Source organism: Aspergillus pseudotamarii (genome assembly GCF_009193445.1).
Source record: "Aspergillus pseudotamarii strain CBS 117625 unplaced genomic scaffold BDV38scaffold_41, whole genome shotgun sequence".
Taxonomy (NCBI): Eukaryota; Fungi; Ascomycota; class Eurotiomycetes; order Eurotiales; family Aspergillaceae; genus Aspergillus; species Aspergillus pseudotamarii.
In genome coordinates, this window is record NW_022475055.1 from 1 (window position 1) to 24,938 (window position 24,938).

The 24,938-nt window shown below is 49.3% G+C and overlaps 9 protein-coding genes across 9 annotated transcripts; 4 read left to right on the plus strand and 5 right to left on the minus strand.

Moving 5' to 3' along the window:
* Positions 1-1,340: 1,340 nt before the first annotated feature.
* Positions 1,341-2,119, plus strand: BDV38DRAFT_133495 (uncharacterized protein). The gene is made up of 2 exons (XM_032051326.1): positions 1,341-1,916; positions 1,977-2,119. Exons 1-2 carry the CDS (start codon positions 1,445-1,447, stop codon positions 2,000-2,002), a joined length of 498 nt encoding a protein of 165 aa, XP_031911657.1. The 5' UTR covers positions 1,341-1,444; the 3' UTR covers positions 2,003-2,119.
* Positions 2,120-4,219: 2,100 nt separating this feature from the next.
* Positions 4,220-5,527, minus strand: BDV38DRAFT_133477 (uncharacterized protein). Its single transcript, XM_032051324.1, has one exon. It carries the CDS (start codon positions 5,336-5,338, stop codon positions 4,625-4,627), a length of 714 nt encoding a protein of 237 aa, XP_031911658.1. The 5' UTR covers positions 5,339-5,527; the 3' UTR covers positions 4,220-4,624.
* A 986-nt stretch (positions 5,528-6,513) lies between these two features.
* BDV38DRAFT_133552 (PXA domain-containing protein) lies at positions 6,514-8,577 on the minus strand. Its single transcript, XM_032051328.1, has 2 exons — positions 7,837-8,577; positions 6,514-7,759 (listed from the first exon to the last, which is right to left on the minus strand). Exons 1-2 carry the CDS (start codon positions 8,345-8,347, stop codon positions 6,960-6,962), a joined length of 1,311 nt encoding a protein of 436 aa, XP_031911659.1. The 5' UTR covers positions 8,348-8,577; the 3' UTR covers positions 6,514-6,959.
* On the plus strand, positions 8,539-10,285 carry BDV38DRAFT_133482 (uridine-cytidine N-ribohydrolase). Its single transcript, XM_032051325.1, has 5 exons — positions 8,539-8,781; positions 8,852-8,859; positions 8,930-9,134; positions 9,212-9,528; positions 9,614-10,285. The coding sequence occupies exons 1-5, from the start codon at positions 8,730-8,732 to the stop codon at positions 10,157-10,159; spliced, it is 1,128 nt and encodes a 375-aa protein (XP_031911660.1). The 5' UTR covers positions 8,539-8,729; the 3' UTR covers positions 10,160-10,285.
* A 133-nt stretch (positions 10,286-10,418) lies between these two features.
* On the minus strand, positions 10,419-11,627 carry BDV38DRAFT_284678 (enolase C-terminal domain-like protein; the record flags this gene model as incomplete). Its single annotated transcript, XM_032060320.1, has 2 exons — positions 10,419-11,394; positions 11,452-11,627. The coding sequence occupies 2 exons, from the start codon at positions 11,625-11,627 to the stop codon at positions 10,419-10,421; spliced, it is 1,152 nt and encodes a 383-aa protein (XP_031911661.1).
* A 969-nt stretch (positions 11,628-12,596) lies between these two features.
* Positions 12,597-15,069, plus strand: BDV38DRAFT_133620 (GID4/VID24 family protein). Its single transcript, XM_032051329.1, has 3 exons — positions 12,597-12,757; positions 12,976-14,551; positions 14,608-15,069. The coding sequence occupies exons 1-3, from the start codon at positions 12,734-12,736 to the stop codon at positions 14,796-14,798; spliced, it is 1,791 nt and encodes a 596-aa protein (XP_031911662.1). The 5' UTR covers positions 12,597-12,733; the 3' UTR covers positions 14,799-15,069.
* Positions 15,070-16,067: 998 nt separating this feature from the next.
* On the minus strand, positions 16,068-20,195 carry BDV38DRAFT_294493 (putative histone deacetylase complex subunit (Hos4); the record flags this gene model as incomplete). Its single annotated transcript, XM_032062511.1, has 3 exons — positions 16,068-16,680; positions 16,740-20,161; positions 20,192-20,195. 3 exons carry the CDS (start codon positions 20,193-20,195, stop codon positions 16,450-16,452), a joined length of 3,657 nt encoding a protein of 1,218 aa, XP_031911663.1. The 3' UTR covers positions 16,068-16,449.
* Positions 20,196-22,388: 2,193 nt separating this feature from the next.
* BDV38DRAFT_284681 (putative 3-oxo-5-alpha-steroid 4-dehydrogenase) lies at positions 22,389-23,543 on the plus strand (the record flags this gene model as incomplete). The annotated part of the gene is made up of 2 exons (XM_032060321.1): positions 22,389-22,487; positions 22,608-23,543. 2 exons carry the CDS (start codon positions 22,389-22,391, stop codon positions 23,541-23,543), a joined length of 1,035 nt encoding a protein of 344 aa, XP_031911664.1.
* A 62-nt stretch (positions 23,544-23,605) lies between these two features.
* BDV38DRAFT_272626 (uncharacterized protein) lies at positions 23,606-24,447 on the minus strand (the record flags this gene model as incomplete). The annotated part of the gene is made up of 2 exons (XM_032057517.1): positions 23,606-24,211; positions 24,343-24,447. 2 exons carry the CDS (start codon positions 24,445-24,447, stop codon positions 23,606-23,608), a joined length of 711 nt encoding a protein of 236 aa, XP_031911665.1.
* Positions 24,448-24,938: the final 491 nt, after the last annotated feature.

Sequence of the window (24,938 nt, forward strand, 5' to 3'; positions counted from 1 at the left end):
TTTTTTTTTTTCCTTCCTTTCTGGCATCTCCGCTCCACCTTTTAGATCGGGTACCCAATTTGCTCCTACAATTCTTGCCTGGAGTATACTAGAATAGGCAATTGTCCAAGTACCCGATTTTCTCATTTATCTAGACTTTTGGTTGTAACACCATGAAAATTTCCGCTGTGTAAGTTCCATCTATCATAACAAGAAGTCAAGCTCACATAGAACACAAGTCTTACTATTCCCAACCGCGTTAGCCATCTGGTAGGAAACATTGTCACGTTTCATACAGTATTCAAACCGAACGTCGTATGAGTGAGTACGAGCTTAGTGGTATTCAGGCTCGAGCGACATCCCTGTCCTTGTAATCTAGCCAGCAACCAATCAGAGGCGAATTCCCCCACCATTTCCAGGAGTATTATTATACTATATTTTTTTACTTTCTAAGCACTGCCCAATCGCTGTGCGAAGTTTGGTTTTTTATTCGTATGGTACGCTATCTGGCCTGTCCCGTCGGTCGTAGCTCTTCGTGTCTGTGAATTTATTACCCTTGTTATTTAAGGATTAATTTTGTTTATAGTTTTTATTATTATAGTATTATTGTTTTTCTTTTCTTTTCTTTTTTTTTTTTCTCTTTTTTTGCTTTTCTTTTTCTAAACGAATTTTTGACAGGCACAAAATAGGCAGTGCTAAAGATGGTCCTGTCGAAATGCAAGACCTGGTCCCGGTCGACCATCGAATCAAGTACGACTTGCTTGGACTAGAAAGGCAGTCGCAACCAACCACAGGGCCCAGATGATGAGGTACATCCTTTGACTCCATCCCATCCATACTTACATCGCCAGTACGCAGTATACATCTATCTTCTTCCCTACACTTTCTCCTGCTCCTCCACGATCCTTATTTACTACTCGCTACTTCTTCCCTGATCGTCCCTGGGCCTGTGTCCCGGTCTGACCCTTTTAACTCCGTTTTATGTCTTTTTTGCCTTACCCGCACCCACCATTGCCCCTCCGTTCATTTCGTCCTTCCCCTGTACAAAAGAGAATAATATAGTCTGCATGCTTCTTCTTGTTGTGCGCATACATTCGGCTGTGGGCGACTCGGATTAGATATCAGACATCCAGGCGCTGCAAGAACTCCTCCCGTCGTGAGAACCGCATTGTTGCTGGCTGCTTCAATTCGGCACATATCTACTACCACTGCTATTTGCACGGCAGCTTGTGTAATCAATTTCTCTGTGCTGAACATGCATCCTCGTTTATACTATTCTTGGATGTAGAGAAGGTCCAACTTTCTCAGATAGCTCGCCTTACTTTTTTCCTGCCCATTGTGCCACTGTTTCCATCGCTTTCTTTATATCCGTTAACGGCCTGGTTAGAAGCCTGTCCCAGTGCTGCCAGAGCCACTCCCATAGTAACATACCCCTTTTTGTTTCTCCCTTTGGCATCGTGCTCTCATGATATTCCTCGCCTCTGCCACCATGGACACAGAGAGCACACACGCCCAAGATAATGACTATACCCAGTCGCCTTGGCTGGATTTGGGTGGTTTCAGCCCTTCCCAGCAGTCACCACCGCTTGATTACCATGGGTTTGGGTACGGCATGCTGCCTTTGGAGTCAGCGTACGGAGTGTCTGTACCACCTCCGTATGCATCACTTCCATTAACTATGCCCTCGAATACGTGGCCCAGTATGATGTCAACTCACCCGCAGCACCCTTTTCCAGAGGGAAGCGTGCCGCCTGTGCCCATACCACCAGCGGTATCGCCAGTCACACATAACCCTCCACCGCCGCCACCACCGCCGCCGCCACGCAAGTCATCAACGAGTAACTCGACACCGCGAAGGACGCTTACGGATGATGATCGTCGGCGGATGTGCTTGTATCATGAAGAGAACAAAACCGCCAAGCAAACAGACATTGGAGGTCAGTCTTCACTCTAATTTTTTCTCTTCATGTGGACATCAACTGACAAAACATGAACAGCGATATTTGGAGTGGAACGAAGGTAATAAATCCACGCATTCCCATCTACTTCTGATTTGAGTAAATCCGTTCTGACACGTTATCCATCTGCTGAAGTACGGTCTCAAAAGTGCTACGTCAGAAAGAGAAGTATCTTAATCCCGATGATGGGACACGTTCCCCAATCAAACGATCCAAGGGGCGGGTTCCCGATATAGAAAAAGCTCTCTCTAACTGGGTGAGAAACTACCAACGTCACGGCTATCCACTCAGTGATGAGATGATCAGGGAAAAAGCCCTCTTCTTCGCCAATACATGCGGTAGCCCTGATGGCAAAGAGAAAGTGCTGAGCACAAGCTGGCTGGAAAAGTTCAAACACAAAAATAACTTGGTGGGCTTAAAGTCCCGAAAGAGCTCTTTCAGCGCCAAGAGTGATTCGGAAAGCCCCAGGCGGCTGAGTATAAACTCAGCGATAGCATCTGCCATACAGTCACCCAGCGTCCTTTCACCTATCTCTCCCACGGGGTTTGCGACCCCTTCGCCGTTGTCACCCACCCAGAGTCAGGAGAACTTCAGGCCAGATAGTCTCTGTGACCTTCTGGGAGACTATCAAAACACGCACTCTACAAGCACCATCTCTATTGATACCACATCTTCTGTCTCTGCCAGCGTGACCAGTCCAACATCAACACTGGTAACAGACAGTCCCTTCACTCCCGCTAGTCAATCACACAACTCATCTACCGGTAACAATCCGAATAGACCGCGGAGCCAAACGTTCCCTTTCATTAGCGTCGACCCAAATGTGCTCTCGCCTGATGAACAGCCTGATCAGCTTTCACCTAAGACTGGAACGCAACAAACCACTTTACAAGAATCACCAATTATGGATGAGTACAACCCAAAGGCTATTCCTAGTCTCGATACCTCGTCCAGCACAATCAAGCGCAACCGCAGCAATCCGGAAATCAAGGCAAAATCCATTTATCCACCATTGTTTCCGAAGTCAACCACGGTTTCGCCTGTAAGTTCACCTGGCTCGCCAACCCAGGATGAAGCTCGGAGGGCATTAGAGTTGGTGATGAACTATTTCGAGCACCAACCTACCGGCTTAGGTGCTCAAGACTATCTAACCATTGGAGGGTTAATGGAAAGGTTGGAACTCGCGAAGTCCCAACAGACTACGCTCCCTGGGGGCCTTACTCGCATCGACGAGCATGACGATGGTCCGCATTTACATAAAAAGCGAAGCATTCGCAGTCTTGGCTAATAACTTCGGTTGGGCCGTATTCCATAAGGTCGATCCATTATAGCATACGATTTGCGATCGGGTGTATGACCTATTTCCTAGCGGTTAGCTGACTGCAAACAACTTCGATTTTATCGGCTCTATTATACGTTTAACATCACCCATATCTTGATGCAGCATGTTTCCCTTGTTCCCTGCTTTTTGGGTGGCCTTTTGAATTTGACTTATTGCATTTGTACGCCATGCTCGATGATTCCCTGTTTCATTAAGCCAACACAACAGTTTCTGAGGTTCATGTGAAAAGCAAAATCAGAAGATACACATGTGAAGGGGGCGACCCCTATTATATTCAATCACTGATGCTGGTCCTAGCAGATGGTATGGCATGGCTCGCAGTCCATAGGTGGAGTATTTGTTTTTGTGATGCATGGGCTTAATGGGTTTATTCTGCTATAATTACTCTTTTCCATTTCTTGCTATTTCCGCTATCCCCCTATTTTTCTTTTTCTGTATTCGAGACTGTTCAGACGGGACAAACATCATCTACACTGGAATCGCTCACGCGAAACTGCATAGGACAATTACTATCACTACATTCATCAGCATTTAGGGTTTTCGGACGGGACGGAACGAGTACATGCGACACGTTGGGCTGTCATTTTTCTGGTGTGTTTTTTATTTTTGGCTATTTTTTATGTCTATCTTCCAAGGTTCCATTGCTGTCAATTTCTCACCGCATTTTCTGCGTCATTTTTCCTTGATCTAATTCCCTGTATATTTCTTCCAATTAACGCATTGTGCCTTGTCCCTGACGACAAAAAATGGGGCTTGCATGGTTTGACCGACTAAATGCATTTCATTGGGCTCTTTGTGCCTTAGGTGCCTCACTTACATACACCTGCCTGCATGTCGAACCCCGCCGTGAGCCAACGCCACCTGTTAATTGTTCTGCAGACATTATTATTATTGTTTTTCCTTCCCACCTTCTCAATTCTTACTGCATATGATTGAATGCATTGTAATAATTTCTAACGTATAATGTTGTGTTAATTTTCGCCCGTTAACCCCTGAGCCCTCAATGCAACGGACAGGGACAGGGCTTTCGTTGCAGGTCACATTTTGTGGTCCCGAAGAAGGGAACAGAAATGCATAAACCGAACGAGATCCATGAATACCGACTGGAGGCCTGAGACCTAACCAGGTTTGATAAGGTTATCGGCCTACCAAAATTATCGTACTCTGTTGCGCAACACGACTCTCATTTTAGCCGAGCCAGTGCCTGTCTCTAATGCGATTGATCTATTGTTCTAAAACTTCTGCCCAATGGGGCAGGGTATCCCTAAGCTATTGTTCACTCTCGGTGAGATGGCCCTACATTATAGCTCTCTGTTGTTATTATATCTGTCGGTATAAGTGGGTTTCAGTCGCTGTCTAAAGACACGCCCCGGTCTTCCATCAATTCCGTTAAGCTGCGTTCCGATAGCTCGGGGAGAAGCCTTGCTAGGACGGTTTCAATGATCGAGTAGATTAGATGTTTATTGCAATACTCATCAGCGAATAGATCCAGAATGTCGTTCTCAATTGCCGCGAGGAGGAGCGACTCTTCCAGATCATCGTCTGATAATGGGTCAGGTGATAAGGCATAAACTGGTTCCGAATGCTGGTGGTTCTGTTCATTGGGAGCCTTAAAATGCTCTTGGCGCTCAGGGGGCATTTGTCCAATGATAATTTTCGCTGGAACACCCAAGAAGCGCCGCGCGATGGGACGAGGGACCAATGACAGGATGCTTACCGCGCACCTTCGCTTGATGGAAGCGATTTCGGCTGCGGTAGGACGCTGTTCCGGCGATAAGGAAGGCGCAGTTGCGGAAATACTAGTCGTTAAGACGCTACTGTTGGCGTTACTTGCGCCAGCGGCATCGCTAGGCGGGCTCGTTCCCGGAGGGGACGCTGGCGGTTGTACGGGCGAATACGGAACCGGAGCGCCCTCTTGATTCGCGCCGGCCGCCTGAGTTGAGCGAGCATTCGAAGGGAAAAGTGCCGCCCTGGACGCGCGGAGGAGATTGGGCAATAAGGTGGGGGACAAGACATGATTCTGAATGGTCTCGTGGAGGAACCTAGTGGAGTCAACCATGAAAATTTTTTCGGACCAAGGTTAGCCAGACGCTCCAAACGAGAAACATGAAAATCAGCAACAGCCAGATTGCGCAACACAGACGGACGGAGGAAGGTCGGACATGGTAGGCGGTCGAACCCCAGACTGTGGAGAAGCGGTTCAGGGTATCAAGGTCCTTTGCCTAGAAAGGAAGTTGTGTAACGCCGAATGAAAGGAGGGTCACTCATGAGAAAAGAAAAAAAAAAGTCAAACAAAGACAGGAAAAATGGCTGGGTGGAGACCTAATGCGATCGGCTTGGCCAATGTGTGGAGCTTGGGCCATCGATTGGTGCGATTAACAAGGGCCCAATGCTGAAGATGACGACAAGTGGAAATGGCGGCGAGACTCCCACTCGTCATCTCGCACGCATCCCCAAGAGAAGGCATTCTTTCCGAGCCGTACCATAGGCTTCATAAGGCCGTCTAAACACCGGTGACCGCAGCCGGGATTCGAATTCAAAATCGTCCCCGCGAGGGATTTCGCTGATTGGCTCGAAAATTAAGGAGGGAAGCGAGAACTTCGCCCTATCCATGCCAATCCTTAGAAGTCGCATGGTTATTTCCTCAACCAATCCTAGGATGATCGCCATGATTAATTTCATGTATCGTTCCTTTGCATTGGTTTATGAACGGCGAACTGAAAGGCGCCCACTTTTCGGGATAAGGATAAGCGGATGACCTTCCTTTGTCGTCGGCAGGAAAGGACAGCACCAATAGCATTGTCAAGTCCGTTGAAGGCCATGGAATTGTCTCCCCATCGTTCCTTTCTTTTCTCATACTAAATTTTGGGCTCTTCCTTTCTTTGATGCCATTGTTCGGTGGATAATGTTTCCAGAAGGCCGGAGTTGCACGGATAATGGAGTCGAGCGGGACGGAAAGGGACGGGCCAGCCCATTCAGAGTTGATTGACAGGGGAGCGGACACGTTCTTCCCCTTCGGAATGGCCGAAGCCCCAGCCAATTTCGGGCAGGGAATGACCCGTCAACTTCAAACCTTCCGGCCCTGGTTGAGAGGACAGACGAGAAAGGGGGCGAAGAGTATGATGACTATCATCATATAATAATGATAATAATAATAATAGCATCACGCTATGATGATGAGAACTGCTCATAGGCCCATCGTCATGGAGTAATTCGGCGGTAACTCAAATACGAACACAGTAAGTTACCAGTACGCGCCGGTCACACCTCGTAATGACAGTACGGCCGTGCAGGGGCCCAGCGGGCGAATCAGGGTCAGAAACTGGGAAAATGAAGGATGGCCTGTGCATCCACACCCAGATCAAGTGATCGTTGCAGCATGCGAGCAATGCGCATCAGTTGCATCGTTGTCCCGCTGGGCTTCTCGACCATCTTCCAATGACTCGTCTTAGATGCCTTGACAGGAAAGGGTACTTTCCAGTACCAGCGTCGATCATAGTTCGGATATCGAACCGTACCGCTTCTCCACAGTTAAAGTCCCGCCCTCCTAAAGTTACTCCGGTCTCATCTGATAAACGAGTGATAAGAAGCACAGGTGACTTCGCGGGAATGAGAGAAAAGGGAATGAAAAAAAAGAAAAAAAAAGAAAAGAAAAAAGACACCCAAAATAAATGTACAACTCACCTGTCAAGAACACTATCAGTGTCACCTAATCGACCTGGACCTGCTAAGATCAAGTATTGAAAGAGTGCCAGCAGCCCTCCCAACCATGGCATCCGCCGGGGAATATCTAGTAGTTGCGAAAACATGCCGTATAGTCCATAATTGAGAATGGGACGCTTCCGGGGAGGGTTGCATGAAGCGGACGCCTCGATTGCGTTGCCGGTAAAAGGCGACGAGGTCACTGGAGTGGATGCAACGCGAAAAATGCCCGTCACAATGAAACGTAAGGTCACGTAGGCTAGGAAGGCGAATTGAAGGATTTTCCACGCCCAATCTGGGACCCGCAATTGGACACTTGACGACGAATGATGTTCCTGGAAGTCCTCCTGGGGAGATAGCAGGTTGAACTTCTGTAACTGATTCTTTCTATGTGGTACTGCTGTTGTTGCATCAATCTCATGACTCTGGTGACTTCCCACCAGGTCAATCAGCTTTGTGACACTCTCCCACAAGAACCACCCCTCGCACATCTTCCCACTAACTTGATTTCCAATGATTAGATCTGCCAAGATATCACAAACTAGCGTCCGCAAGCAGGCATTCTTTAAATCCTCTGTTGGCAGGAGCACAGCCAACACCCCGCTCACCAATAATTGTCTATATCTGGCTTCATTATCGGCTTGCTGGGTGACGGTGTGGGTATCCGTCGGGTCTGGGATTGGAGAAAGGCTCGGATGAGGGTTAAGACTATGATAGATCTCGCGAGCAGGGGAGGTAAGACCAGATAGCTGAGACTGTTCTCTGGCTAGTCTGTACGCTGATTCCAAGGCTAGTTAGCAAAAATGTCTCAACAGTCTAAAGGCGATAGAAAGAGTATTTTAGCTCCACCCTTACAGATAATATGCTCTTCAACCAAAGTCGGTATCTCGTCCAGAACTAGCTGTGAAACATCAGTGTCGCGCAGTCTCTGTTCCACTGCTCGCGTACAATGCGCAATCACCTGGATGACTTCGCTGACGAGAACCTGATCCGATGTAATTTTTGAATACCAGGAGAAGACGAATTCTTTAATGATAACCGCGATCAAGGCATACAGCTCACGATCCACTTCATTCGAGCTTGTAAGTGGAGGTAACAATTCTTCCGGGGACAGTGACGTTGGTGCGCCTCCGAAGTTACTCGGCTGGGAACATAGGACGCGACGGATTAAAGCGGCAGTTGCCTTGTCGCCCGTCGCGTCAGTCTGAGTATCCCGGCTAGAGGCCTTATGTAGCCGGGGTCTATGTGAAGCCCGAGAAGATGGCCGCACATTTGCCGAAGCTGTTGACTTGGAGCTGGACGTTGTCGGCCCAGCTTTGAGATGTGAAAGCGGATGTAGCCCCGGACGACAAGGCTCGCCGCTCATTTCATTCCAGTGACAATGTCTATAGATAGATTTTCCAAAAATGAAAGGGTATAATTGTAGCGAACGTGGGATGTCACATCGAAACCGTCGTCGATAAGGCAAGGGGATAAATGTGAACAACTCCAATCGTACAAGGACAATAAGTTCGCGGGAAGATTTCCGGGGAAAGCTGCGATTGCGATGACGCTGTTGCTCCACGCGGAGATTCCTCTTTGGGGGGGTGCTCAGGGCTTAGGGTTTCCTCATAATCGATAAGGGGGCCTTATCAGTGACTTTCCCCCGCCATTGTCATCCATGGATCAGCCAACTTACGAAGTCCATGGTAATATCTAACCCCTGAATTCTTCATTGAGTTCTCTAGCTCTGCCCATAGAACGCCGCAATGCACTCATCATCGGATATCCCTATTCCTCTATGGCTAGACTGCGATCCGGGTAGGTAGAACTTGAGCATATGGGATATGGATATACAACCTAGTCAGTATGCTAACACAGCGGTTCACAGGCCACGATGTGAGTTTGAAATGTTATCGAAAGTGTATTCCCATGACCATAAATTAAGAGATATATCTATGGTGTACAGGATGCATTCGCCATTCTTCTTGCTGCCCATCATCCCTCTCTGCATTTATTGGGCATCACCACCGTCCACGGCAATGCCTCTTTGGAGAACACAACCAACAATGCTACAAGGATATTGGAAGCCATTGGGCGACCAGATATTCCTGTATATCCAGGTCATAAAAAGCCTTTCTGTAGGCCTGCAATCCATGCTCCCAATATTCACGGTAAGTATTCGCTCTTAGCCGCTAAGCTGCCCAAGCCAGATCCCAAGCTAGACAATGATTTCTCACCTCTCTTCCAGGTGATTCCGGTATCGACGGAACCGAACTTCTACCAAAGGCGACAAAGGCCCCAATTACAGACAAGAACCCAATTCTGGCAATGCGAGATGCCCTCTTAGCACAGCCAAAGGGAACGCCTTGGGTTATAGCAACAGGGACCTTAACCAACGTAGCTTTGCTCTTTGCGACATTCCCTGAAGTAGCAGAGCATATTCAAGGTCTAAGTATTATGGGTGGTGGGGTTGGCGGAGGCTTTACAGATGCACCTATGAGTCGACTTATTGGTGAAGAGTCAAGGATTGGGAATATCACCCCTCTGGCGGAATTTAACATCTACGTACGCGCAACCTACGGACTTTTTTTCTTTCTTTCTTCATAGCGGCCGTTTAGATCTATTTCTAACATCACAACGATTGCTATAGTGCGACCCAGAGGCATCCCAGTCGATATTCCGCAATCCTGTCCTCGCTTCCAAGACGACGTTGATCACTCTTGACTTAACACATCAAGTCCTCGCCTCGCAATCTGTGCAGTCCCGCGTCTTGCATGATGGTGATGACCTTTCGGTTTCTCCAACAGTTCTCCGGCAGATGCTATTCGACCTTCTTGTTTTCTTTGCGTTAACTTATGAAAATGTTTTTGGATTGACTAGTGGGCCTCCCTTGCACGACCCTCTTGCGGTCGCGGTAATCCTGTCATCTCTTAACCCGGTGTATGCGAAACTGCATCCTGATCAAGTTTTAAGGTTTGACGATAGGAACGGGGAGCGATTTGATGTCGACGTCGTCACTGATGGTCTCCACGGGACCGATGTCGAGCTAGTCGGCGAGCTTGGTCGGTCAAGGGTTATATCTGGTACTAATGGAGTTGCGATTCCCCGGGGAGTGGACCTGGATGCGTTCTGGAATATGATACTTGACTGCCTTAGACGTGCGGATGAATGTAATGCTGCGCGGAAGCTGGCGTGATATATAGATGAAGATGTTAGGGATGGGCTGTTTGACCCTTAAGATGGGCTGTCTATCGATTAGACAAGCTGTGTAAGCTTATTTGTCTACTCTAGAGAGATTCCAAGACTTCTGCAGGTTATTTGCGCATGCAAGAGTTTAATAAGATATTTTTCGTATCATAGCTTTGTCGTACATCATTCATAACAGCTACCGCTATGCGACCATCGTGCTATATAACAAGCCCAGAGCATGAACTGCGATAAAATCACAGAGCATATTACCACTCGCGTATACCACCATCGGGGCCAAAGAACTCCTTAGGCTGCCAGGGTTCAGTGGTCTGCGCCACGCGCCGAACAGTCTCCTCATCAACCTCGATACCCAGTCCCGGGGCCGTCAGAGCATCAACATAACCATCCTTGACGTCGAAAACACTAGCATCCTTCACATAGCTAGTGATATCATAATCACCCGCTTCGGTGTTATAATGGATTCCGAGGCTCATCTCCTGGATAACGAAATTAGGGGTGGCAAGATCAACCTGCATACAGGCAGCCAGAGCAATAGGACCAAGGGGACAATGCGGCGCAATCGCAACATCATAGGTTTCAGCCATGGAGGCGATCCGTCGTAGCTCAGAGATACCTCCGCAATGACTGATGTCCGGCTGGAGGACATCAACGCTGGCATCCTCCAGGAAGCGCTTCACATCCCAGCGACTGTAAAGACGCTCACCCAGTGCAATAGGACACGATACCTGGTCCGACAACTGCTTGATGCCCTCCGGGTGCTCAGAGAGCAGAGGTTCTTCGAGGAAAAGCGGCTTGTGAGGTTCAAGCGCCTTGGCCAACTGCTTCGCCATGGGCTTGTGCAAGCGGCCATGGAAGTCCAGCGCAGCATCCAGACCCAGCGCTTTGACAGCCTTCAAACGTTCGACGCTAGATTCCAGCGCCCGCGGCGAGTCCAGCCAGTTCACGTCCTCCGTGGCATTCATCTTGATCGCTTTGAACCCCTGTGCCAGGCGTGCTTTGCCGGCTGCTTCGACGTCGTCCGGTCGGTCACCGCCGATCCATGCGTAGACGGAGAGCTTATTGCGGACCTTTCCTCCGATGAGCTGGTGAATTGGGACGCCGAGTTTGCGGCCCTTGAGGTCCCACAGGGCGATGTCGATACCGGAGATGGCGGACATGAAGACGGGGCCACCGCGGTAGAAGCCGAGACGCCAGGCCATTTGCCAAATGTGTTCAATATCACTGATCTATCAGCCCTTTTGCGATCTAATGCTGAGGGGGCTGAGGGTGGGAACATACTCGGCCTCGTATCCTTGGAAGCGCTTGCGCAGCGCATTGAGCGTTCCTTCAACGGCTTCTGTATGCCCTTCGAGTGTACTTTCACCCCAGCCGTAGTTCTCATCTTCATCTACTACTTTGATAAAAAGCCATCTGGGAAGGACACGGAAATACTCGATGGTCTTGATCTTGGCCATGGTTGATTGCGGGGAAGTTGGAGAAGATAACGTGGGGGAAACCAATCGTTTAACAGCACCACAGGACAAGTTCAAAGTCTAGGCTTTTGTATATCAATTCAAATAGATACAAAGAGAGGGGAGAAGAAAGGAATCTAGACAGAAATGGGAGGATTGGGGGTAAGAATCGACAATATTCACAGCTCATTTGATGCTATCCCACGCGGGGGGACTATCACGACTCGGAGATTCTCCGCATCGTCTAACCCGACTTACCGAATGATGAAATATTTGTGGATCATGAAGGTGTCAAGGAGATGGCGTTCAATCCTGTGTACTTAGTAGGAAGACTCAAAAAAGCTAAGAGCTGAAAAGGCTCTAGTTCTAACTCAGGATATGAATGTGTTGTTGAGCAAGGTATGTAAGGGGTAAAGTCCCAAGGCTCGTTGCTCAACGTTCTGGAAGGGGACCGATGAGCTCAACTGTAAGGGATCATAGAATGCATGCGATGCGTAGGCCTTGAGAAAATCAGTGGGAGTAACCCTTTATGCTTGAAGAAGGCGTAGTGGGGACATCCTGCAGCAGAATCAACAAGTCGAATTAGCAGCCAGTTGCAGAGTGCTGAAGAAGGATTCTAGAATTCGAGAAGTTTCCCGCTGCATGTCCAAGCGAGCGATAATTGTCGGGAAACTGAATAAACGTCAAATAGTACCCAATAATGAGAGGGGGAATGGGAATGTAATGCCTTTTCTAGTATACGATTTAACATCGAATAGGGCTAGGATTGAATCACGTTCCTGGATACCTCCCTCGATTAGGCAATCCAATGGACTTCTCCGGCTTTTCGGGTGATTTTCAACTCTTCCAACTTAACTCCAATTCACCACGAATCATTCGATCTTTCTTCATTCTTGTTACATTCCTCATCTCTTCTTCACCACCAAACCTAAATGGTCTCCTACTACCCCAGTTACGCTGAGGAGTAGTTGTAGTAGTAGCCACTTACTGCAATCGTTGATCGCATGCTTGCCCCTTTCCCTTCAACTGCAGATCTTCGACACTTATCGTGAAGTTGATCCGTCGGCGGACTGCGCCCGCCACTCAACCGCCTTCGCATTCGGACAGACATGCCGCCGGCCAACTCGCCTTCGGTAGGTTTCTCTTTGTCTGCTTGTTTTTCCTTCTTTGCTGCGACGGGGTCGGGTACTATACACACATCTATCTCTTTTCCAACTGTGGGAGGACACCGAGAGATAACGCGGGAGATGGAATGATGGATATCTGGTCCCCGATAACGTGATTATCTGAGCTCTATTTGAAACTAATACTACCATATCATCTCTCCATTCAATATCTCATATCTTCGCAGCAGAATACCCCTCATTCTCCTCCTTCCGCTTCCTCGCTTCAACAACTCAGCGCTGTCTCCACTCCCCTTCCATCTCTTCCAACTGCCGTATCCGACGATGTTCATGACGATAACGTGAGCTTTCTGCGATCTCGAGTACGCTCTCCACCCGATTCCTCCTCTTCCCTGAGTCGTCAACGCCGTCGTCGACAACAGACCTTGCCAGAGTCCGAGCCCATGGATGTGGATGATCCTACGGCTCTGCGCATGTCAGTCGAAATCAACCGTCGCATCCCTATCGTGCGCCGTGAACACGATTCCTCCAGCAGCAATAATAATAGCAACAGTATGCCCAACTATGAAGGTCGCATCTCCAACCCTCGTTCACTTTATGGGTGGGCGCCTGCCTCCGATGACGACGATGAGGATGACCACGATATGACCTATGGACCACTTCAGGATAGCAACACTATTTCCTCCTGGTTTGGAAGGTTGTCTGATCGCAACGCGCCTAGACGTCCTGTGCGCCGCGACCCCGTCGCTCAAGATCCACACCCCTTCTTAGAAGCGCCCCCAGAGAGCAACACCCAACGTTTGAGCGACTATTCTCCGTTGTCGACAACAGAGGCACTGTTACAATCTGTACGGCGTCAACCGCGGTTTTCCCGAACACGGACATTGCATAATTATCTTTTGGATCGCGAAAGAGCTAGTCAGGACTTGGAAGAGAGCAGAGAACAATCGAGCACTGCAGCTACGTCGCGCGCATACAGATTTCTTCCTAGTAGCCGTGGTGAACCTCACCGACTCCTTACACATAATGAGCTCCGCGCCCGGATAAACGCCCATCGACAACTGCATCTGGATAACCCTCCTAGTCCTCGGTTAAAGGAGACCATCAAATACCTCGATCGCTTACGATATTCAAGTTCCTTCGAAGAAAGTCTGACTTCGGCGGCCGCGGGGGGGTTCGTTCGGTTGGATTTCTTGCCCTGGGATGAGGATGATTTTATTCTAGATACAGCTTCCATTGCGCCACCCCCAACATGTTCGTGGCTCCAGCCTGGGATGGTTTTCTCGGGCTCTCAAAGGGCTGCCAGCAGTGCCAATTCTTTCTCTGCCCAGCGAGTGTCGAGTCCACCGTCATCACACGACCCTCTGATTGTCAACGGAAGTGAACAGAGCGGCAGTCGGATCCCCGTACAAACGACGAGCGGTCGGCGGTACATGGCCAACAATATTTATAACCTGGGTGCTGGTAGAGACGAAAATTGGCCCGTCAAAGTCACTATCCATAACATTAATCAGGAGGAGATGACCCTCTCAGGAACCATGGAAGCATACAACATTCCCGACAAAACATCACCATCCCACGATGCTCATATAGTCACATTCCTAGAAGGAGAGATTATCGATTTTAACACTCATACCCTCGAAACTAAGAATTTCAAAGCCGATGCCGAGATCGATTGTACATACTGGCGTGAACTACAGCCCTTCAAAAACTTGTCAGATGAAGCGATGACGCGAAGCCTTGTAAGTCGGAAATGGATAACAGAGGAACTGTCCAAGGGTTGGATTTTAATGAGATGGAAAGGCGAGCTCATACTCTAGCTTCCTTCTGGGCCTCCAGCATTGCTAACCCAGATATAGAACGATGTTTCATTACACCCACCGACTCACGACAGGGGCTCACGATCTCTGGGTTTTACTACATCTCCCTGCATCGCGAAAGCGGCCATATTGAGGGACTATACTATGATCCGGGAAGTTCACCCTACCAACAACTATCATTAAAACCGGAGAGTAAAAGGATGGTCCGGCCATCCTACAGTTTCCGCTAACATTCCATTACTTTCGATTTGGCGTAAGGTCGGCCTCTACAGCAATTCGCATAGCGGGTGTCATCTTTCCACATTGCAGTTTGAGTAATTATTCCGTCACTTACAGTCGTACATTACTTTGCACAGCTCCACAAATGCTCATCTGTACCTTATAGAACAGATAATCCTACATACCAATCTACAATGTACATATTACGGGGGAAATATTCCTTCAATCGTACATGCCATTGGCCTATACTAGGATAAAAAAAAATAGAGATCATGGTCCAAAGATGGGCAAATCAAACCCGATCAACAGAACAGTTATAGGACATAGGGAAGACCTCTCCAAAAAGAAAAAATAAACCCGCACACAACCATCCCATCAATCGAACCCGAACCAGCCCATCATGACTCCACAATCCCTACTCTACCTCCGAGAGCGAATTTACTGCTCAGTCTGGAAGTAGTTGAGGAGGACAGAGCGCTCCTGGGACTCCTCACCCCAGTCCTTAACAACGACGCAAGAGCAGTTGACGACCTTGCGAGCGTTACCCTCACGGTCAAGCTGGCCTATAGATTGCAATCACCGTTAGCCAGACAATCCCCCCACTTTTCATATATTTATTTTTTACCAATAGGTGGTTCGGGGAGGGGAAAAACATACAAAGACCGACCCATTCACCAAGCATCTTTCCATCGGGGACCTTGATGAGAGGGATCTTGTGCTCGGAGCACAGGGCAATGACAAGCTTCTTGTAGGCCTCCTCCTCACAGCCCTCGTTGAGGACACACATGTGAGCCTGACGACGGTCAAGAGCCTTGGCGGCCTCACGGAGACCACGGGCAAGACCGTCGTGGATCAGGGAGATGCGGAGGACACCCTTGAGGGCGTCGAGGACCGACATCTGGCCACCGGCGCCGGCGTCGGCGCTGACCTCGACCTCATCGGCGGCGACAACGGGGTTGGAAACAGTCTCTTCTCCGTCCGACTAATTTATTAGAGATATGTCAGTTTTGGCAATGCCATTTCCAGGTGATCTTGTTTATAAGTTGGGCTGTTATAGTGGGTTGCTAGATTGCTTTCCGTTGTGGCTCTCCCTCTCTCTCTCCCCTGCTCTTTTTTTTTTTTATCTGCTCATTCGTTTTCTTGAACGTAGCGGTGAATTGGATTACGGGTGTCTGGTGTGGTGTGATGATCGAGTGGGAGGGGATCACGTACCATTTTGTCTGATGATGTTCTCCTTGTCGGATTATCCTCAAAGAGTGAGATAGATAGGTGTGGTGATGGAGTATACTAGAGGGAGTGTGGAAACGGCGATGAGGTTTCTCGCCTAAATTGGGACGGTGTGCCCTACCACTGTATTATGTAATCTCCTGCTTATCGATAAGTCACATGAGACCCATCCGTCGTCCCACGTGACGTATTAGGTTGGGCGCTACGGAGTACAATGAGGGGTATTTGCATCTGCACTCCATGTTGCTTGTTACAGCGTGAGAATTGATGACCGCTGGTCATTCCATTGTCTATCCAAAGTCCTATCGACAGACATCACACATCAACAAGGTATCATAGTCATACATCAAGGAAACCTTCCACCTGTACAGGCTGTCCTCATAAATCGCCGGACAAATACTCTTAGAACACTGAAAGAAAAGAAAAAAGAAGACATTAGACGTATGTACTTGGTCGGTGACCATAGCCATTGGTTAGGCCTTGCACTCCATTGGGAAGCCCAGCTGTATCCTCAACATGGGAAGGCCCCGAAATGTGCCCATTGGCTTGTGGAAAGTTGAACGCTAGCGGCGCCGTAGGTTCCTGATCTATATGCATTTTCAGAAACTGGAGGTCGAGTCCATGGAGATGAGGGATGTGGGGAACAAGATCCATAAAGTCAGAAAGCTGTATGCAAGTCAGCAACCACACCTGGCATCGCAACCAAGCAACGGAGATCAACGTACCTTAACCCAAAACACATGTTCCATATCGAAGTATTTTGGTCGCGTTTCGCTATCCTTCTGCATGACTTGTCCAAAGGAAGAGTTCATGAATTCCGCGTCATCTGCCTGAACAAGCATCCGGCGTGTAACACGCCAGAGATTCATCCGCTGTGTCGGCGTTGCATCACGCTTCTCCCAGCTGGAATACTGTGCGAGCTGAAGGTCATTTGTCGCGAGTAACGGGGCAACTAGGTAATTAGGCACCCATTTCTCTACGGCAACGTCCGGGGCACAGGAAGGATCGAGCTGCCGAGTCTCTGCGGTAACGACAGGCATGAACTTCTTCAACCATAGGTGACTTTTCGCCTGTGGGTCATTGGACCCCACTAGGTTAGCTGCAATGCGAAGTCGACTTGGCAAAGCATCTCGTCGTCGCTGTTCTTGCTCTTCCTGCTCTCTGCGTGCTTTGGCAAGGCGCAGCCTTTCTTGCTCTAGTCGCTTCTGGCGCTCATCTTCCGCTTGCTTTATGCGTCGCTGCTCGGCCTCTTTACGTTTGCGTTCTTCCTCCGCAGCCTTTTCCTTTTCCTGAGCAAGGCGAGCCGCATGAGCAGCACGTTCCTCCTCTTCCTTGTCCAACCGAGCTTTTTCGGCTTCAGCAGCGAGACGAGCTTCCTCTGCCAGGCGTTCTTGTCTAGCCTTTCGTGCTTCCTTCTGTCGACGAGCCTCTGCCTCTGCCTCAGCTCGTTCGGCGTCGTCGTCCATAGGAATATCGTCCAGGCCGTTGATATCAAGTCTTTCCTGTTCCTCCTTAACCGGCTTCCGTTCAGCTGCCTTGTGGGGAGGAGCGTCCGGTTGACGTAATGGATCTGGTCTGGACTCTGAATGTTGATCTTCATCATCCTTCCGGCGGGGCTTAGCATCCCCTGTTGTGTGATCCTTTTTCAGGCCTCCATTCGTGATGTTCGGGGTCCCGTCCTCAGACAAAACACGTCTTTTTTTCTGAACAGTATCACGAGAATGCCGCTCGGGTTCAGTGGCACGACCTCGCTCGGGACTCGCACTGCTACGTCCACGCTTAAGAGGTGGTGGTCCGGATTTCGGCGGTTCAAAATGTTCGATACGCGCTTTTGAGCTGTCATCCCGGCTCGACAAGGAATCTGACGAAGGTAGGCTAGGCCTCCTTCGATCTTGGGGAGGTCGCCCAGCGATCAAGCGTCTTCTTTTAGGGGCTTCCTCACCACCATCTCTTGATGGGAGCGGCTGCTTCGGTCTGGGATCCGGGCGAGCGCTATCAGGGTCGGTACCGGTGGGATGAGCTGGTTTCGGACGGGCTGAACTAGACTTCTCCTTCAAATGAGCTACGTTGTCACGCCTTTTTTCTTTTGTCAAGGCTGCATCCTTGGAGGCAGAATCCCTATAGCCCGGGCTTCCATTGGCTTTTCTGGGTCGACCTGCAGGTGAAGGCGAATCTCTGCGTCCAGGACGCTTATTCTCCTTGTCCTTATCACGTGATCTACGTGGTGAATGGATATCTTGCTTGCGTGACTTTTTGGTCCTGACATGACTGTCATATGCATCTCGAAGAAGGTCGTACTCGTCCTCCCAGTTTTCCGCTCGACGTTCCCTAGAAAGCTCGAAGTAAGTCCGATCCCTATAAAGGCGACGAGTGGGGTTAAACTCCGGCTGGTTGAGCAAAATCCTAATAACAGCAAGGTTGCCTCTCCCAATCGCAGCGAGCATGGGTGTGTTATAACCAGGCTTTTGGGAGCCGCCCTGTACCGGATCGGGATCGGGATCCGCGTCACCCATGCCGAGCAGAAGCGAGATCACCTCGTCGTGGCCACCTTTGGCAGCTGCAATCATAGACTCCGGATCAGCCTTCTGTCCCACATTGAGAATGTTGGCAACTCCCACGATGTCTCCTTTGGCAGCGAAAGCTTGTAGGTTCTCTGGAGTAGCCGTGGTCCACAAGAGATCATTCCGTGTGGCCTCGCTTCGGACAGTTTTGCGTTTCGTCGTAGTGAACGGGGGGCTACGTTGTCTATTCACAGGTGGCGATTCGCGTGTACTTTCAGCAGAAACTCGCCTGGACGATGTCTCTTTGTTTTCAGATCCAGCTCTCTCCTCGGAACGACGACTAGGTCTTGGGTTGGCCTTTGCCTGTGCAAGCACCCGACGAATTTCCTCGTAATCTTCACTGTCAGATGGAACCAAATCATATGGCTCATCGCCTTCAGCGTTAACAAGACGGGGATTGGCGCCGGCTGCCAACAAAAGCTTTATAACATCTAAGTGACCGTTTTCAACCGCATCAATCAACGGTGTATCCTTGTCAATATTCTTCGTATCGATCTCACAACCCGAATCCAAAAGGAACTTCACAATGGGTGCACATCCTTCCAATGACGCAATCTGCAGAGGGGTATTACCAGCATTGTCGGCAACATTTAAGTCCTCTGGGCGTTCCGCGTGCCTTGCCATGGCCGTCTCCAATTCTTGTGCTGCACAAGCACGTGCGAGGCGTGTTCGACCATTCTGATCGCGCTGTTTCTTGTGTCCCATTGGCCTGGCCGGAGAAGCGGAGGCACCATCAACCGATCCAAGTTTGCGAAGATGCGCACTAGGTAGCGGGGATCCACTTGTGGATGAGGACACAGACTGCCGGTCTTCCGAACTTTGTCGTGGATATCCAGTAATAAGTGGTGTCGGTGCCTTCTTCTTTCGTTGCAAATCACCAATCTGGGGGCCAGAAGCAGTTCGCTTGTGCGCAGATCGAACTGGGGAGGCCGACCGGTCAGTCGACACCGGCCGTGGAAAAGTTACACTGCCTAGTTCCTTCCGCTCCCGTTCACGAGATGCTGTTGGATCTCTCGGGCGAGCAGGACGGCCGGCGTCCCCCTCACCATCAATAGTCTCGCTGAAGCTGCGCTTTCTCGAGGTTCTGGGTACGGAGGTAGTCGAAAGTTCTGTTCTACTCGAAAGAGATTGCACATCCTCAGGCTTCTCTACTTTCACAATTGACGGTGGAGATCCTAATCTTTTCTTCGGACTCAGGGGGCGTGGATCACGGTCGCGTCCATCGGAAGAGTCGCCATCTGCCAACTTTCTCTTTCGCACCTGCAGGTCGTTAGGAGGAAGATCACTCTCCACGGCATCAACATGGTCGTCATCATCACGTCGTTTCGGTTCATGCTGTATGTACTTCCGTCTCTTTTCCGGCGACAGGGACTCGCGGCCCGATTGGATTATGGTTTCTGCCTCCGAGTCAGCCTTGGGGCTTGGTGGCCCTTCGCCGGCCCCAGCAACAGGATCAACCTCTTTGGTGCGGCCATCCTCTCTCCTGTAGACAGGAAATGGAGAAGACCTCTTAGGAGACCGTGGACCTGAAGGAGATCGGTGGTTCACCTTGACCGCAAGAGCACTGTGTCCGGCATCTAGGGCAGCTGGCAGGGAGGAGACAGCATCAACATCACTCATAGCGGTGGCACTCGATTTCTGGGGGTTCCGCTCGTCATTTTCGGGGGCCGTGGCGAAAAGAAGACTCGTGGTCAGACACCAGCAAGTATGCGCGGAAGCTGGTGCTCGACCACGCTAAATGGTAAAGAATCGTTCTTCGGGTCGGTCCTTTGGGTACAGCTGAAGCGATAATTCTCGGCGAGTGGTGAAAAAGGCACAGTTAATGTTTCGAGATAGGAGGGGAACAATAGGAGGGAAGAGACGAGTAGATTTAGAATTACTCGGGAAGAGAGTTAATCTTGCGGGAGACGGACTAAGAGGTGACCGAAGAGGAAGGAGAAATAAAATAGGAAAGAAGGAAGAAATACAGTCGACAAAGAGAGAGGAAGATAAATTTTGGAGGTTCAAGGTTGGAGAGTAAGAGATTGGGGGAGGGGGATTGAAAGAAGAAGAAAGCGAGAGAGAGAAGAGAGTCGAAGAGTTGCGTTGAAACAGCCGACCACTCGTTTGGGGTTTAGGGAAATTTTGTGGTAGTAATTTAGCAGTTAGAGCAGCAGCAGTAGTCGCAGCACTTAGTCGTCCATACGCGGGTTGGTGGTAATGGTAATTATTGCCCCGGGAAACTTACCAGCCGGGGGGGGGGGGTTTCCTCCTCTCTTGTTTTGGCCACCAAGACAGAAAGAAGCACCAATGCTTTTCTCGCTAACTTAGAAAAGACCTAGTTAATAGTAGTTATCTACCACCAAGTAGTCATGGGTGATGGTATGATACGGTACGAGAAACAAAAAACCCCATATCCACTAAGGACGAGAAAATAACGTTTCTTAATCACATCACCCAATTTTCCTTTTTCCTTTTTCTTTCTTACTTTTTCTTATCTGTGGCTATGATACCGATAATAATGGGTCAATCCTATAAGTCCCATACTTCCCCCTCTTTGAATGCATAACGACCACGATAATACGTAATACTTACAGATGCAGCCGCAACGGAGGTACAGGGAGGCAAGATGAAAGGCCCTTCCGAGTCTCAAGATCCTGCGCGAAGGCCCAAAAGCGGGCGGGGGCGGTCAAAAAAGTGGCGTATGAATGAATTAATTTTTCTCTTTTTTTAGGGTGGTGCCTCTGAAACCTGCACTTTGGAACGGAGGGCGAGAAGTTGTGCGCCAGTCACCCTCTTCGCAGTGGACTCGAAGAGGAATCCCTGGAAAGCTACGTAGGCTATCAGACTACCTAGGCGTCAATTGGCCCAGGTCGAACCAATGACCAGGCAGACGGTCGCCCGCTCATTGCCGTTTCCGGCCTAGACGGTCTTTCTCCCAATTTGGCAGACCCACGTTGAGTCGCAGCGATCTGCTGATTCCCGCCCAATCAACACTCAATATTACTGCCTGGTTATCGCCCCACTTCGCCGCCCTCTCTGGTTGGCATCGACATGGATTATTGGACCCGTCGATGGATCGGCCTTAAAGGAGAAGGGGGGGAAATGGTGGTAATGAGGAATGTACCAATGTAATGTGCAGCGGTATTTTATCTGTGAAGAGTCATTCCTCCGTCCCAATATGAATGACTGGGTTATTTTTCTCTTTCTTTGTCTTTTTCTTCTTTTTTTGCCTCTTTCTTTTATCGTCTCAAAAAGAACTTAGAAAAAAAGATAAATGCAGGAGGCTCAGTTGGTATAAGAAAATATTATCCATCTAGTTATTCAAAATGAAATGTATTGTTGACTTATGGTCGACTGACTAATAATTACTTTGCTTCATGGATGCCAAACAAAGAGGCAAAATTTAGAGCTAGTTCATGTTGTTTTTTACTGGCTTCTCACGAGACCGCGGTGGAACCCAAAGGATGCCGATTATTACTTGGTTTGGGGGTTTGTTTATGATTTTATGACTGCTCATCTTGCCTTGGTCTGTGGAGTTTCGGTGGTTTTTGTTCTCCACAAACAGCAGTCGAACGTGTCTCATCGTTGTGACAGAACAGGGACCATCGTCAGTGTAAGTAATGCGAATACGAGGTTTCACCTGCGGGTGAAGTCCAGATCGCGTCCTGGAACCATTCCATGAGCAAAACAAACCCCAGAGTGGTGTGCTGTCCTGTGACTCCTGTCGTCTAGTCTTTTCAAATTTTTTTGATCTTCAATCAATTCCCTCCGCCCATCATCTGTGGGTTTGACTCCACGTTCTCCGGAGTAGGGGACAGAACTTTCATGACCATGGACTTTCTTCCCAGTCTCGTCGACTGGGCGCTGGCTACTGCTCACATGGACGCGGTGGATGTCCTTCGAGCCTTCTTCCTCTTTGCATCGTGTACGGTATGAAAACATGTTGACAATGACGTAGTGGCAGAACGCCGAGCATCATACGGCATCAGTCTACCATTTTTGTTTATTTTTATTGTCTATCTAAAATGACTTCAAAACTAAACTCCCCAGATCCTGTCGGTCAGCCTGTTGGATTCCCTTCGTTCGCGCTTCGTCCCTTATGGCGCTCGTGCAACCGTGACGGCCGAGTCGGATTCCACCCCGTCTGAGCCTTCGAGCAGCTCCCCGTTAACTCACATTCTCGACTATCTTGCCTCCTTGAAAGTTCCACACAGCTACTTTACGCAATTCTACGTCGTCTCCCTGCTATCCTCTATTTTCTGGGCCTTTCAGCTTATGTGCCATGGACAAGCGTTCCAAGCCATCGCGATGAGGGTTCACTCGGAACACCTACAGAGGACGATGTCAATAAACCAGATTGTGTTGTGCTGGGTACTGATGCTTGCTCAAGGTGTAAGACGGCTACATGAGTGCTTTGCCTTTTCCAAGCCTTCTTCTTCCCAGATGTGGTTTGTCCACTGGCTAGCGGGCGTTGCCTTCTATCTGGCGGTCTCAATCGCCCTCTGGATTGAGGGGACAGGTATGCAGTTCCCGTGGCCAAGCACGATTGTTGTCCCACTAATTTCGATCGATTCGAAATTCACAGAAACGTTACTGTCCCATAGATTGAGCCTCAACGATGTAACAGCGACCAACGCCCCAAGTCTTCGTACATTTCTCTGCTTGCCGATCTTTTTGTTTGCATCTGGCCTGCAACATGACGCCCACCACTATCTTTTCTCTCTCAAGAAATACACGCTTCCCTCCCACGCCTTGTTCCGCAGCATCGTATGTCCCCACTACACTGCCGAATGTGCGATCTACCTATCACTGGCTCTGCTTGCCGCTCCCCAAGGAGAGATGATCAATAAGACAGTTTTGTCTGCTGTCGTCTTTGTCACGGTCAATTTAGGCGTTACTGCGTCTGAGACCAAACGCTGGTACATGCGGAAATTCGGCGAGAACTCGGTGCGAGAGAGGTGGAATATGATCCCTTGGGTATACTAATACTGTAGTATTGAGACATTTGTGGAGTCGCTCATCCCTGATGACTGAAGGAGCGAGCAGTGTCACCGCCCACCCAGGAATTTCATCGTATTGCCCACCTTCGCGACCCTGAGTACATCCCGATACGTCAGACTAATCCTAGTCTCCCGTTCAAACCATCCGCATCGGTATCGATCCTGTTCCCCCAACAAATCCCAGTTACTTATAGAGTCAGGGGCTAGCCCTTCATCCCTGGTTGTCTCCGCGATACCATGCAGGTAGTCTGTATAGATCTTCTTGGTTGTAACCAACAAACTTCGTCGCTCCTGCAAAATGCGCTGTTGCGGCCTATGGTCCTCACTGTCTCGGCTTTGACCCTTTTGGTACAAGTCCAGCACAATTGGCGCTCCCAAACTCACCGTGGCAACTAGCGGGAAATAGGCAGCACCATCTTCATGCGGCATGATGCCCTGTCCGGGGCGGTACTCATTCACAAGAACATGGTTCGGGGCCTTGTGCGGGGCATCAGCAAAGACGCCTAGCGATTCAAAGCGAGAGATAACGGGTGAGACGAGCCAGGATTGAAGGGGAGAGGAAATGAGGGCATTAGATTTTGTCAGGGCAGAGGGCCATGTTTGGAGACGACGGTTGGACAGACGAGTCCAGCGGTGCCGAGGGGCTGTGGTTATCTGTCATGCATCATCATCACACCAATCAGTATCCAAGTCTCATTGACAGGCTGTGCTCTGTGCCCGACCATTCCAATCGGCGTAGCCGGTAGACAGGACACTCCAGTGGAACACTAATGTACAGCATATACCTTCTGTAACAACACTTCTTCCTCCTCTTCTGTGATAAAATCCGCTAAGTAAAACGCAACATCCGGCAGCGACTTGATCCGCACCGTCTCGAGATCTACATTCATCTGGAACCGTACACTGCACTGGTCCTTGGTACAGATCTACAATCCCACCCCCGTCATCAGATAATGATAAACATTTCCAAAACCAGGATAGACTGGAACTTACCTTTCAAATTATCTTCAAGACCAGAAATCCAAATATTAATAATAGTAATAGTAATAATAATAAACCCCACCTATCAAACCCAGCCGGAACAGAAGGAAAACGTTCGGGTAAAGTCATGTCGTCACCTGCTATGCATCAAGTACAGTAGGGGACGAAGTAATCGCCTCAGGCATCTGGACAAACCCCCACCAAAAGCCCCACATCAGTGACCTCAACATCAGATCTCAATCTGACTGCCCATAGCAAGATCTCGACCCAGCATTCGTCAGCCCAGATATTTGGAAAAGGCAAGAGATAAGCACCTTCTCGAAGGGTCAAAAAGAAACCCAAAAAGATTAAATTTACAATATATAAAAAAAAAAAGAAAGAAAGAAAAAAGAAAAAAAAA